General features: G+C 39.9%; 1 protein-coding gene across 3 annotated transcripts in view; it reads right to left on the reverse strand.

Annotated features, from left to right (window-relative positions):
* Nucleotides 1-650: 650 nt before the first annotated feature.
* The window catches only part of LOC124161117, a 28374-nt gene continuing 13868 nt past the window's right edge, over nucleotides 651-15156 (reverse strand). The window contains exons 1-4 of one of the 3 annotated variants that reach the window (XM_046537344.1): nucleotides 11805-11971; nucleotides 11601-11711; nucleotides 11348-11476; nucleotides 651-5701 (exon numbers count right to left, since the gene is read on the reverse strand). In XM_046537344.1, coding sequence (XP_046393300.1) covers nucleotides 1227-5701; nucleotides 11348-11476; nucleotides 11601-11711; nucleotides 11805-11844 — 4755 coding nt within the window. In that variant the 5' untranslated portion in view covers nucleotides 11845-11971 and the 3' untranslated portion in view covers nucleotides 651-1226. Of the gene's footprint in view, nucleotides 5744-11347; nucleotides 11477-11600; nucleotides 11712-11804; nucleotides 11972-15156 lie in introns of those variants that run through there. The other 2 variants (XM_046537335.1, XM_046537352.1) reach the window with 2 other exon arrangements.

Below are 15156 nucleotides of genomic sequence, written 5' to 3' on the forward strand. Positions count from 1 at the left end.
TTATGTGGAACTTATAATATGAATATCTCCTCTTTACATATGCACGTAAAACATTTTTGTCGCCACCATGGGCCACGTTTAGGTAATTTTTTGGTCGGAGAGAAGTATTTTTTTTCAGGGAAAAGGGAGAGAGAAGAGGGGAAGTAAATAATTTTGTCCGAAAACTCCAAAGAAGTTCGCCATTTATTTCTCAAGAGAGAAAAAAATGGAGGCATTAAAAATGAGACTAAAATTTATTTATCTTTTTATTGTCGTCATTTGATGTATTATAACTTAACTATATTCAATCGTGCGTTGAGTTACAAGTGAGGGGCTTAAATATCGTCATTTTACACTAATTCTTAAAACGTGAGTGCACAGATATCATATTTACTTTTAATAAAATCAATTTTTATGCAAGGATATTATTTCACCACGCCATCATTTTTTCGAAATCATATTCCCTCTATTATGAGGAATAGGGTTTCATATTCTCTTTAGAATCAAAAATAGGAGGAAGTAAGTAATGAATTATATTTCATGTTATTAATGAAGAAACTACTGATTCATATAATTTTAGTGTGTCGGCAGCCAAGATGTGCGTATATTATCAGTAAACGAAGATTTTTGCATCAGGGTGTCATATTTCTAGTCAAGAAAAACAACTCCCACCTTGGCCAAAAAAGAGGCTTTATTAAACAAAATATCAAGTTTTAAAAAAGAATCGGATACAAATTTCCCCGTTGGATTGATGGGGTGTTCGGAATCCTTTGCCAAACATTCGGCTAGATAGAGAGGTGGTCATGGGTGTGGTTTACATCCCCCTCTAGAGGTACCCAAGAATATCCATTGTGGCCCCGACTGAAGGATGCCTGGGACGAGATGCGTTTTTTTTTACCTCCACCGATGGACGAGCTAAGTAGGGCGAGGGCCTGAATGAAATAAGAATGGCCTTTTACCAGCTCATTCTGAATTTTACTCATTTTAATAGAGATTGAAACTGAAAGCTATGGAATAGGAGAGTCTCTTTATTTTCTTTCGCACGACCCGTGAAACAGCACAATAAGGGAATACGGAACTAATAAGGGAATTGTTGGAGCGAGCCTCTCACCGGCGCATCCTATTTTTAGAGCGTGGTGGACCACGCTTCTTTTTGTGACTCAACACGCAAGAATTTAGTTTTTAGCGCTCCTGGCAAGGTTGGAGCGTTTTCATTTTTACTCGCCCTTGGAATTGATTCGGAGTAATCAGTGCTTGGGTGATCGCTGCATCCCGAGGGCCGAGAAGACAAAGTTTTTCACGCGGCGGCCGAATTTCCACCCCACGCGCCGACCGGTCCGCTCCTTATCCGTCTTCCCCTCGACCGCCCCCCGCCACATCCTCCCCTTAGCCCGCTTGATCTCCTCTTCGCCGAGCGAGGACGCCTTCCGCGCCCCCGCCGTCTCCTCCTCGTTCCCGTCTTTCCTCCGCCGCTTGCGCCCCGACAAACTGCCTTCCTCGCTCTTTCCCCTGCTCTTATCCTTCTTTGTGGGACTCTTGGCCCTCGCACCTCGGCCTCCGCCGCTCTTTCCCTCCGCGGTCCGCGCGACCCGCCGCCTCGCCACGTGGCTGGACCCGACCGCCATTTTAGTTCCCGCGACGCCTCCCGCCGTATTCGAGGCGTCGCGCCTGTCTTCGTCCTCTCTAGCCTCGCGCCCCCTCTCGGCTACTTCCCTCCCGATCACGATGGTATTCACCTCTCCAACGATCGGGTTTTCATATTGCTCCTCTCGCGCGCCTGAGTTCGACCTGCCTTCGAGTGTCCCCACGGTATTATCGGACAGGGTCGCGTCATCCCATAAGGGAGGTGCGGAACTTGTGATTTCCGACAGTTTGTCTTCTTCCTTTTGTTCGTTCGCAACACTATTTGCCTCGTTCAGCTGGGATGAGAGGCCATCAACGGAGCGGCACTGGACGATTGTTTTTCTGGTTGAATCACTCATCTCTTCCATGCAGTTGAACATCCTAATGCTGGCTCTGCTTCCGATGGGAGCGATGCGTGGAAGTTCCGGCGGTCTCTCTTTTGATGCGTCCAGCCCGCCGTCTCTCACAGCGCAATCCTTCTCTTTCATCCCAGAGCCCTCCTGAGCATCACTTTTTAATTCTTCAGCAAGTGATCCCGACAGCACATTTGGTACACTTGTCGAGGAATCTTCAGACTGTGCCATATCTTCTACGAAAACCATATTTTCTACCAAGGAAAGCCTCCAGTTTTTCAGCTGTTCATACCTCCGGACTATCTCTTCAGTCTTCTTCACCAAATTCTCGTATTGCTCACAAATTCTGAAGTCATTCGATTCAAGAAGTGCATTCTCGGAATTTAAAATATTTTGAGACTCATTCGACACACTGCCGTTGTCAAGGAGGGGTTGCACGCAAGAAATTCTATCCGCTGACTCGGGTTGCGTATTATATTCAAAAGCGTATAAGCTTTCCAGCGACCTATTTCCTGAGACTTGATTATTCCCAATTGTTGGGTTTTCGTTTAAGTTAGTCATACAATTTCCATCTTCACTTGTAACTGCATTGTGATCATCTGCGTTTTTCACTGCAGTTTCATTGGAGTTATTTTTTTTCAACGACTCACTCGACTTATTTACATTGGAATCCAAAGGTAACTCTTTCGAGTTAGAACCGATTTGAAAATATTCAGTTTTTTCAATGGTGGATATTATTCTTGGCTGCACGTCGTTGACGAGTAGGCAACGTCCTGAGCATATGTGTGAGGGGTCACTTTCCATGCAATGTTTACAGCTTACAGCAGTCATTACATCTGTTGTCTCTTCTTTATGAGGTGTATTACAAATATTTGTGTGCGAGTCTAATCCGTTGGTTTTATCGCCACATAAATTACCCTTTAAATTTATGCCGTCGTTCTTTGTTATTAAATTTTTTTTGTCAGAGTTGTTTTCGGTCTGGGCCTGCTCTTCGTTAAGAGTTTTCTCGCTCCAGGCGATCTGCTCTGCGAAATCGTTATGAATCGTCTTTGCCGAAGGCTTACTTACAGTTTTCGCTTCTACGCAGAGACTATCGGGAATATTTTTCCTCGGGTGTATTATTTTTTCGCAGATTTCAGGGTCATTAAATTGCGAAGCGATTTCATTCAACTCTTTTAGATCCGTAATACTGATAGATTCAGAGCGGTCTATAATGAGATATCCGGCTGCATCGGCGTCATTGTCCTTATGAATACTTTCCTTACTGCACGATTGCGAGGTTCCGCTTAGTCCACGAGAATTAAGAACTTCCCTTAAATCTTCTTTTCTTTCAAAATAATTTCGAGAATGAACACCGTCTTCACTAGAAACCTCATTCTTTTCGAGTGCAGGAAGTTTTCTGCAGGAAGTTTCCTGACAAATGACATTACCCATCTTCTGTTCTGTTTTAGCTTCAAATGTATCTAGAGCATATTCCTCCCTCCCACGATCATCAAAATTTGACTTCGATAAAGTGTTCGTTTCATTTAGACGTTTTGTTGGCGCTTGACCTAATTGTGCGCTTTGAATGCTGTCAGTAGGAGAGATTGATTCCTTGGAATATTTTGACGTTTCTGCCGAGTCTCTTTCGCTTACTAAGTACGTTTTATCTAATCTGAAATCACCGTCACAACTCGTTTCACTATCATCCTCCCTTTCGCAGGAGGCCATAATGATACTGCTATAATCACTTATTTTTTTGGTGGATTCTTCGTCATTTTCTTTCATGGTACTTGCATTGTTTTGAATCTCTTCTGGTACTGTCCTTTCATTGTTTCTTTCACTAATTGCATTTTTTTGCAATATTAAGGTTTTCTCAGCAATGGACAAATCACCATCTAATCTTCTTTTGGCCTCACCCATTACTTCCATGTCTTTATTCTTCCAGGATTCCAAGTGACTATTTACATGGCTGCCTCTTAAGGGTGTCTGTCGTAAAAGTTCTTTATGATACCCTTCTAGGTACACAAAATCATTAGCCATGTCGAAAACATTAGAACCGTCATCATCTTCTTCCACAGAGTAAATCATATCGTTATCCGTCTCTGAGGCAGGATATATTTCTATTTCTTTGCATTCCTCTTCCGAGGTGTTTACAAAGGTTCCGTTTCTATTCCACGTAGTGTCCTGTATATTTATCGTGACGTCATCCCCCTTGGTTTTCATGTACAGATTTCTCTCTGGGTCGTCAAACTGCAGGAATTCAGGAGGAACATTCACCAGCTGTAGATCATCGGTACTGAGATAGTTAACTTGATAGTCTGTCTCATATAAAGAGAAGGATGATGACTCTAGGCTAAGAGAATGTTGTTTACTCTCTGTACAATCGATTTCATTTTCTAGAAGCAACTCATTAACGTTTGTAGAGAACGTATCACCGCCACTCAACTTAGGATCAGCAGTAAGAAGATTAGATTCATCCAAAAATTCATCCCTAGGAGTGTTCTCCACAATAAGTTTCGGTGGACTGTGGAAATCTTCCTTTTCTTTCTCACTTAGAGGACTGCTGGATGAGGTGTTGCCTTCGATGCATTTGGCAATATTTCCATCGTATATTACATCTTTGTCGAAGTCACTACTTAAGATAGTTGACGGATTTAATTTGTCTAAGTCACTATCATATGAACTTTGAAAGGAAGATTTAGAGTGCCCGTGGCTTGAAGGAATATGATTTAAGTTTTCTAACGACTGCCTTAAATAACCATCACCCCCATGCTCAAATCCTATCATATCTCCAGATTCAAAGTTCACATCTACCTCATTATATCGATCGGGCATTGATCCTCTGAAACAGCAAACGTTGTTTTTCAGCTCTTTGATTATGTTCACGCCCATATTAAACTCGTCCATTGCGTCTTCAAAATCCTCTGCCTCCTGGGACTCGGATTTCTGAAAACAGGAACTCATATCGCTCTTCACAGCACTTATTTCACCTCCAGGAGGATTAATACCAACGTTGAATGGCGCCGCGCCTCGAGGTGTCGCAACCCGGTCAAGTTCCTTCTCTCTGGAAATCAAAACATCAAAATTCGCATTATCGTCGCCGAATACCTGGGTTTCACCCAAAAAGCAGGATTCGCCGTCTCTCGCATTAAAGGTGGGTCTTAGCTCGTTATAAGCCTCCTCGGGCGGCGCCGAAGAGCTTGAAATCTCTCGAATCACCAACCTCCCGCCAGAGCTGTAGGTTGGCTCCACCACGGACAGAACTTCCTCCGTCTCGCTATTCAGTGATTCTTCCGCGCTTAATTCCCAGCTGACCTCCGAGGGGGAATGATTGGCCTCGTCTCCTGGAGAGGAGGGTTCGTTTCCCGCCGCCAATGAGCAGCAGTCGCCACGCTCCCCGACGACTACCTCTCTCTTCCGTCGCATGGCTGTCTCGCGGTTCGAGGCCTTCGGCTCCATCTCGACTGACACCGCCAAGTGACCCGTGCCGAAGTCGATGATGCTGATTTCCTCGAGGAGCCTCTTCAGTTCCTCCTCTACGGGCGTGAATCTTTTCTCCTCGGGAGAACTGCAATCCTTGGTCTTATCCTTACTTTTGTCCTTGCCGCTGTCACCGACATCGTCTGACACATTCACCGTAAGCGATTCAGAGCTCAGGTCGGGTCCGGAGGCTTCCAATCCCGCGGGATCTTCGCTGGCGTGGGTTTCGACATTAGGTCGAGGGTCCGAGACTGCACGCCGCGTTGAGTGTCGCTCTTGCTCATCTACAATGTAATGCAAGTTTTCTATGCCATTCGTATCGTATGCTGTAGGTTATTCAAAATGAAGTCAAAGTGAAAATGCAACATACAAAAAAGAATAAAATTTATACCATTAATGAAAAAACAATCACTCTCATCCACGTTCATTTATCACAATCAGCAATTTAAATGCCTTTCTACGTCAATATTTATGAGGTATTCTATGGTTTTACTCGACAGAAACATTTAATGGCAAATATGAGTTAATATGAACATAGATGGGATAGAAGAAAAAGATGGAACTGATCTCGATGATTAGGAAGTAGATGTATTTTACTCGGGCCAACTAATTTCAAATGAATTCAAAGTAAAAACACAATGTACAAAATATTAAACGTATGCCATCAAAAGAACACGAATTCCCGGTATCTACTTCTTATTTATAGAAATTATTAACTTAAATTCCTGTCCATGTTGGTGGTTATGAGGCATTATTTAACGAGCATTGTAATAATTTTATTCCATTTTTACTGAAAAAAATGGAAGACAACTATGAAATAATGTATACAGAGATATACGAAAATAAAATCATGGAAGATATTTCGATATTTAAGATTTGAATGTGTATTTTACCAAGTCAACTAATCTACGCTACGAACAATAAAAGTGGAAAATAAAAAGATCAAAAACTACAAAAGACCAAGTAAATTGTTGGTGCACCAGATGTCGTTTACAATATCCAATGGATCTCCGTTGGTTCGGCAAAAAGCCTCCCATCCATGATACTGCACCCTCCACCATGGAGCAATTACTTGGGTAGTAGGGTATGGTGGGAGCGCTTAATGGTTTGCCAGAAAGGACCTAGAGTACGGCCAACAAGGTGCATTTTTCTGATAACGTTCAAACGATATTTTTCCTAACATGTCCCATTTCAACATCGCTGTATTAAGAGACTCCATGGCCACACAAAAAATACAACATGCTCTCGCCAGAAGCCTACTTTGGTGTCTAATTTTAGCTTGCTCTCTTTAAGACTAAGTGATAAAACATATTAATACGAATTGAGTACTACATGACATAACTCTTACAGGCAAGAAATTTAAACGACAATATCCTTCATTAAATATAACAACACCAATAATTACTCATAAAGTAGGTAATAATTAAAATCAATTTCTGCTAAGTGTTTTCAAGGACTTTCAAGGGTTAGCAGAAGGATTTCTGGGCAGTTATAATTGGGCTACCATCATTATACACGCAGAGATATTCATATTCCCTTCTCTGAGAGCAATCCAGCTTCTTATGTTTCGCTAACGAAGACAAAACAGTAGATGTTTAAATCAGTTTTTAAACGCAATTCAAAAATGAGGAATCGGACAAATTGTACTCCTCAAAAAAAGCAAAATGCGGGTGTGGGTATCTGAAAAAATTCTGAAAGATCAATTCCTGAAAAACAACTTTTTTCGATTTCAGACGCTTTGAACAGCGAAAGTAAGAATTTTACTCTAAGACACAATGCCGCATGATGAAATCATGGAGTCATTGAATCGAAGGGAGTGTGTGTGATGCGCGGCCTAGAGGCACAACCGTCAGTTTAAAAATAGCTTCCCAAAGCTACTCGTCTGTTCCACATTGGGATCTCCTGTTGTGCAAACAAATAGCTTGAGATTTTGGAACGTTCACGACACCGTTTCCGCCGTTTCCAAATCAATATGTTATAGAACGTTAAAAGCAGTCAATTTCTGCGACATTTTTTAATTGCAAATTTAATGACACCGATTTTACGATAAAGACCATACATATACATCAATGGATTTTTATTTTGCAAGGTCATGTAATAACTTATGTGATTATATTTTCATACCCGACAGCCCAACATCCTTACTGAGGTGTAAGAGAATTCATATTCCTCAGCTGAGCATAACCATATCGGCAAGGTAATTTAGAGGGTATAATTTACATTGAAATTGCTTGTTTCTCCTAATTTTGCCTTTTTGTTTGCATCCAAGAATATAATATCCGCTTTTCAACGACATTCTTTTCCCTGTCTCAGTCACAACGAGCACCAGTATTCATACAATTTTTTCTAAGCTTGTTCCACCTAAAGACTACGAACAAGCTCTCTGGTTTTGTCACATAGTTCTCAGATACTTGTGACGTAGTTCACTTTGTACGTCCTGACAACCTCAATTCACCACCGACTACGTCCACATTTCCGCGCGATTGGTGTTTCTCCATTTGCTTACACTGCTCTTTCTCTTTGCCCCACTCCCTTCACCAGATTTTCAGCAAATTTGCTTCCAATTGAAGTCTACTAATACTCTTTCTCGTGCCTTGCAAAGCTTCAATTTCCATGTTTCATTCTTATCACAATTTCATCAGTAATACGAGACTTGAATTCTATCTCCAGCCAGTATCACCGATTCTTCTTCCCAAAGTTCCTCGTATCTCTTTGGTAAAATTACTTTTCTAATATCTTTGTCCTAACATTCACTATTCTGAAGATTAATGATTGTTATTTTTTCGCTCTCACTGAGTCCATATTTTTTCCTTGCCCAGTTTTATTTATTTAAACTGACATTTCAGTAACTAAGTAAAATAGCTCATCAGTGTAGTTGCTCAAATAATAATAATAAATCGACTTTATGGGACTAGAAAGTCCCATCTTCGCTCTAACCCCTCGTCATAGATTAAATTTTAGCAGATAGAACGTTGTCAAGTAACTCTTGAAATTACATGCAGCAAATTATGAGTTATGTCAAAAGAGACCTGGAAGTACGCTTTTTAATCAACAAACAAAATTATAAGTTAGTAAAGCTACCATTTAACAAGTGTAAAAACATATGAACAAACGTGGGGAAAACCTAAGGATATTGACTTATTGGAAAAAACTCACTGCATGAAAACGCCCACACAATAAGGAAGCGTGAAAACCTGCGAAAACTTACTTAGAAAGAGCTAATGTAAACATGGGTGTCTACAAATACAATAAATTACAAGAAAATATCACCCAATACTTGGAAAGAAAAAGAAAATTAGACGTGTTGAATCTTTCCTAGTGTTCCCATGATTTTTTGCATTTGGAGTTGAACTTGTTCTCGGAGAAGTTTTACATCTAGTGCCCTCTTGAAGGAGAGGAGTGATTATGATTTATGCAGCGATAAGTCAATGTTATTCCATTCGCGACATGCAGTCACAATGGATGATTTATTGAATCTGACTGTCCGGTGACTCCTATCTACAAAAAATCGTAGGATTTTCCTTCCTTATGGAAAATATTTCCTTTTCGTAGAAGCATTAAAGTATGTTTCGCTAGTTGTGGGCCCTGGTCGCTTCTATAGCGGCGAGGGTATTCCCGTCCCGCCCTTCCATTCCTATCCCTACCCCGGAGGCGTCGACGGGCTCCTATCGCGTCGGCGCCTCCATCCTTTCTCCTTCCCATTCCACTCCTCACCCCGGGTGCGCGGGCGTATCAGTCAGGGACGCCGACTTACAAAAAATATTGGGGGGCCCAAATCGGGGATCTTGGCCCGAGAAATTTTATAAGCAGTGAGTTTTAAGTTTTTTAAGCATTTTAGAAGAGATATATGATCAACATTAGAACCCTGATAACTCGAATCTCGATATCTGGACACTCCGAGGAAAATCGACAAGCCTGACACATTTTTCCTCACACCCATAACGAACTTTTGAGGGGGCTCGGGCCCCCTCAGGCCCCATGGAGTCGGCGCCACTGTAATCAGTTGTAGTACTGGGTCCCAGCCCCGGTGCGTTTTATCCTTCTTATGACCCCCCGTGGGTCCTCATACTCTGTCCGGTGGTGAGGTATAACTAGTTTTTCATTTTCCCTCGTATTCGGGTCGTGAACTATACTAAGTGTTTGAAAGTCGTCTCTGAGGCACGCTGGTGTATTTTTTGTAAAATTTGATAAGGAAGACGAAGGATGTGCAGCAAGCGTCGCGTCGTGAACTAGGTTTTAACCAGTTGAGATTGCTAATATGATTGGTAGTATGGACTGATATATGTAAATTAAATATGAACCTAATTCAGGCGTGAAGTTTAGTTGACAGCGCCTGAGATATGTCTTGAAAGGCAACATCGGCATAGTCAAAATGGGGATAAATTAAAGTCGAAACTAATTGCCTCCTTAGGGAGAGAGAAATAACATGTCTGAGACGAATTAAGAGGAAATAATGACTTATTCACTGCTTTACATATCTTATGTATGTGAGATGATAAACACAGACTTTCATCAATGATCAATTCTAGATTAATAACTTCGTCGCAGTACTTCATAGATGCGCAGAATGAATCAGAAATGCGCAGTTACGGTAATTGATCCCTGTCGATTGACTTGAGAATTTTTGGATAGCTTATTATAATAGTTTACTTCTTGCTAGGGTTTATGCATAGAAAGTTGGATTTACTCCATTTTTTTGTTTTCTGGGTCATTATTTTAATTACATATTCAATTGCACAGTATTTTAACATTTGAATTTAGGTATACTTGGAGATCGTCAGCATAAATACGATATTTAGAATAATTAATCACTGAAGGGCAATTATGAATGTGCAGGGAAAATGGTAGAGATCCTAGAATAGAGCCTTTAACTTGGCGATGCTTAGAGCATGGTTGTTACTAACCATTTAATTAATTAAAAATTCGCCATACATAATAGTGCGTTTCACAGGAACCGGTTTCTCTCGAATGTTTTCAAATGTACCCAGCGATGATAGCTAAAATGCCGACCTTCGAAACAGTAAGAGGAGAGCTTTGGACAGAGTGTATCGAGGTTGAACTGATTGTGAGACATTTTGGAACAGAGCTAATTTTTTACTCACGGCTCAAACTCTCCCCGTCTCCGCTTTCATTATGCCGATTATAATATAAATTATAGGAAGAGTCTGAAATTATTTTTAAGAAAATAATTGAGACGTACACACTGCCAGGTGTTCATTCCAATGGACAGAGAGTAAGTTTCGTTTCTATCCGTAACAGGGAATTTCGCCCGTATAAACATTAAAGACCCTAAAAGCGACATTTTTTACAAGTGCTATGAGAAATAATTTCACATTCATCACATAAGACCATAAAATCTATCATTATAGTTAGTGGGAAGCGCATTACTTTTTTAGAAAATCGTTGTTGACCTGCACATTGACCATATTACTCATTCCAAAGTCCTTTTTAGCATTTAGCCCTATTTATAAACCACTTTGAAATAGGAGTCCCCACTTAAGTCATTACACGTGGCAAGTAATATTTAAATTAGTATTAATACGATAAAAAGGAAGACTAACCAGTAAAAGTCTTGCTGTTAGATTCTAACTTTATACCTGAGCATAGGTATATTTAGTAACTGCAAAAACAGAGGTTAAAGAAAAGTACAAATGCGTTACATTATAAATGGTGGAGCAACATTATGATAGAATTCCAAAAAAACTTGTTGTACTTTTTAATACCGACAGTCTGTTGTTCAAGACGCGTTGTGATGCATAGCGTCACCTTAAGGTCAAATGAATAACCTGAGGAAGTCGCTGTGCGTCGAAAGGCGTCGTGAATGAAAAACTCTCGTACTTAAAAAGTGATCCGTGCAAAAGCTTTATTTAATTCTACAGCAACTAAAGATCGAGCGACATCATTGAGGAATTGATAGCATGGTTCCGTACCTTGACACTCCACCTTTTCAACCTCTTGTTTACAGCTTTCTGACGATTCTCGAGGAGCACCTGAAGTTAATTCCTCGTTTTTATCCCCTGACTCGGACTGTTCATTCTCCATTGCTAACAACGTAATAACTGTTACAAGATAAAATTTCAATTATAGCTTATATTCTTGAAACCCACATGAAACAGTGTAAGGTTATAAGGTTTCCTGATCATCAATAAAATAATGTATCATAAAACCGAAAACTTTTCTTACCGCGAAACTCCGCTTCCTTTATTAGATTGTTTACGAATAATCCAGCTAAAAGTTCCACAAGATCCAACGTCTGAGAAACAGGTCCTTCAATCTGATTTTCATTTTCAAGTGCTATATATGATCATGATTTAAGAAGTTTAAAATTGTTATGACTCTTCTGTATATGCTACTTGCCTGTTTACTAATAATTTGAAAATTACTCACCAAAATTTTTCTGCATTTGTTTATTATTATCCCATCTCATTGTTGATCGCAATGAGTATTGCTGAATTACGCGTTAAACCTATTAACATAAACACTAGTTAAAAGCCCAAGAAAACAAATTAACTTGAGTTTTTAATAAGAAATGCACCAATAAAAAAGTTTAATGCGCGTCCACTATAATGAACATCCAAATGCAGCAAAGTAAACAATGCTTTGGTTACAGTTAATTTGGTACTGGGTCTCAAGTGTTTAATTCATTGCATCGTTCACTTCGTTTATTCTTGGATTAACAAGTATGTGAAAAATTTTCGTATTTTCTAAATGCAAGATATACTAAGCAATTTCCATAAAAATCAAAACCAAGGTGAGATTAATAATTTGAAAAGAGTCAACATTGCTTTAAAGATAGCGTCAATAATAGATTTTAAAAGTAATGTAATTCAAACTGATATCGGATAAGTGGATAAGTAGAAATTTATTTACCGGACAGAAACAGCTGTTCAACAGGATAGCAGGTAGTAAAAATTCAATAGCAATTAGTTATTGGTAGTGATGAAGGACCCTGAGTTTTGGCGAGGTGTGCCCATAGCTTTCAATTTACGGAGATTGAATTAAATGAAAAAAGAGGAGTTTATGTTTCCAAAAAAGTGTCCCCTTGAATATAACAATGCACTCCTTGGGCCGCTTGGAGAACTTCAATTAATTGATGTGATTAATAGTTCCTATAATCTAGTTTCTCATAGTAATTTTCTTCCTTCTTTTGTAAGCGTTACTCCTTAATTGAGACTCACCCTCTGGCTTCAGCGTTCGCCAATTTTCTGAAAGTCCATCTTTCACTAAAGCCTTCAACTAATCGTAAGTCTGCATATTTATTGTATAAGGTAGGTCCTTTTCAATTTTTTCAATTTAAAATCGATTTTTGTTGAAAAACTAGTGAACATTAAATCGAAAATGTCAGATTATATTACTGTGTGAAGAATTCTGAGCCTGTTAGATACATTTCCCTTGGTACCCTCCACCATTATCCACTCTCGCAATGTTTGAGCGTAGTTTTTACAAGAGGAATGGATTATCTTTCACAATAAACATAACTACATCACAGCACGCAGATAAATGCTATCTAAAAGGCAAAATTATGTTGAAGGGTGTTTTTTTTACCTAAACAGCTTTCTCTAATTTTGAGAGTATTTAAAGGCAGGTTAGCCAATTTTGTACAGTTTCGTCTATCAACCCTGAATTTTAACCACATTACTCTTCTATTCTTACAACTCCAATGATTATGATATTTTATAAATAAGATGTAATAAAAACTTTAAGCTCGATTGTCGTCACACTTTTCAGTCTTGTTTCCCTTTTTCGTCCTCAAATTAGCATTTATTTGAGACTCTCGCCACGAACACTAACTTTATACGCACATGGGTCATTCCGTAAATTTTTAATCTAATTAACACTGGAACCCCGGATCTCTTATCTCATCAATTTTCGGCTCTCTGCGGAGTTCAGTTCTACGTACACTCCTCGAAATCCACCCTATATCAATCAGTTTCCCTTTTTAACCTCACAGTCACTCACTCAATGAATCTACACTAACGTTGGTACGGAAAGGTGAGGGCAGAGCTCAACCAAGAATAGCCCACACGCGTAATAATTTTGCACATTTAGGGTAGGGGAGATAGTTCATTTCCCTTGGTCGCCCGGCACTTGGATAGTAATTGTTTGTGGTTGTCCGAAAGTTTTATCCGGGATTTGGACACAGGACCCGGCAGTGAGAAACATAGAGCTCTACCCAGCTACGATGCCCCCTAAACTTTGCCATATTTACTTTATTCAATCCCTCCAGTAGTTTTTGTCTTCAATTTGCCCTCTTGATGAACCCTATCTATTTTATCCACCAAGTTCACTCATCATCATCATAAGTCAAAAATCCTAAGATTGGTTTTACGAGGCACAGAGGTTTTGAATTCTTACATTGATTTAAAGTACACAAAAAAATTTACTCTCCCTCCTTTCCTGAGAGCTGAAACGGCGGATACAGCACTGTAGTAGCTTCGCTGCTTCGGGTATTGGTATAGTTTTTTTCGCAGCAAATGCAATTCACAATCCTCAGCAAATTCATCATTAATATTAAGTGGAAGCAATCTCTCTTCCTTTTCTCTTCCAAATTCAAGAATTTACAGAGAGTAAAGAAAAACATTGGGCATGTTTCGTAATCATCATTAGTCAGCAAGCCTAAGATTGGTTTGACACAGCTCTCCTTTCCTCTCTCCTACCCGCAAGCCTTTTCATAGCGTCATATTTCTTCTCTTTTAAATCCTTCATGTCCTATGTAACTCATTCGGGGCCGTCCCTTGCCCTTCTTCCCCTCCACCCGCCCTTGCTTTCATAAAGCCATCATGCCTCATAAGGTGCCCACATAAGTTGTTCCCTTTTCTCCTTGAGGTTTAAGATGACTTCTCTTTACTCCCGCATTTCTAAGCACTTTCTTATTAGTCACTCGATCGACACATTTTATAGTCATCATTCTTCGGTAGCACCACCTTCTGAATTCTTCCTTTCTTGACTTCTCGGCAGCTGTCAACGTCCACGCATCGCTCCATTTGTAGCATTCGCTTTCCATATGTATCACATGTTTCACTACATATGTTGCTCCATGTGTATCAACTGATTATTTTTTTCCTTACTTCTATGCTTGTATTCTCAGCTGTAAAAAGATCCCTCTTTTTGAAGAAACCCCTCTTCGCCAGCGCTTCAATTTCACTAAATATGACCATATTCCCTTCTTCATATATTTATATATTATTTTTATATTCCATACTTCACTGATTTTATTCTCGAAACTAAACATTGTTAGTGATTTCTCTGTTACACTTTTTTCAGCCTCCATCATTTCTTGATTTCCACCAAGCAGGAGGGAAGCATTGAGTATGAGAGTGAGGGTTAGAGAAGATTCTGATAGGGATACACTCGACTGACGCCGAGGAAGGAAAATGACTGGGATCGAGGCGTTCAAAATGTGCGTGTGGAGGAAAATGGAGAGGGTGAGATGGACGAAAAGGAAATGAAACGAGCAAGTTCTTTGGGGTGATGGGTGAAGGGGGAAAACTACTTAAGGAATTGAAGAGGAGTCATGGGACGGAGCTAGATCCAAGGGGTTGCTGGAAATCTCGACGGATAGGCATAACGGTCATGGATAATCGGGGAAGAGGTAGACAGAGAAAACGGTTCACGGATCAAATGAAGATTAATGCACCTAATGCCGAACTGTTAAAATTATAGTCCCCAAGACATTTAAGTATCCATTTCCATAGAAAACGATATTTACAAATAATAAATATCGAGGCATAAGGCTACA

The sequence above is a fragment of the Ischnura elegans genome, chromosome 1 (genome assembly GCF_921293095.1).
Source record: "Ischnura elegans chromosome 1, ioIscEleg1.1, whole genome shotgun sequence".
Classification (NCBI taxonomy): domain Eukaryota; kingdom Metazoa; phylum Arthropoda; class Insecta; order Odonata; family Coenagrionidae; genus Ischnura; species Ischnura elegans.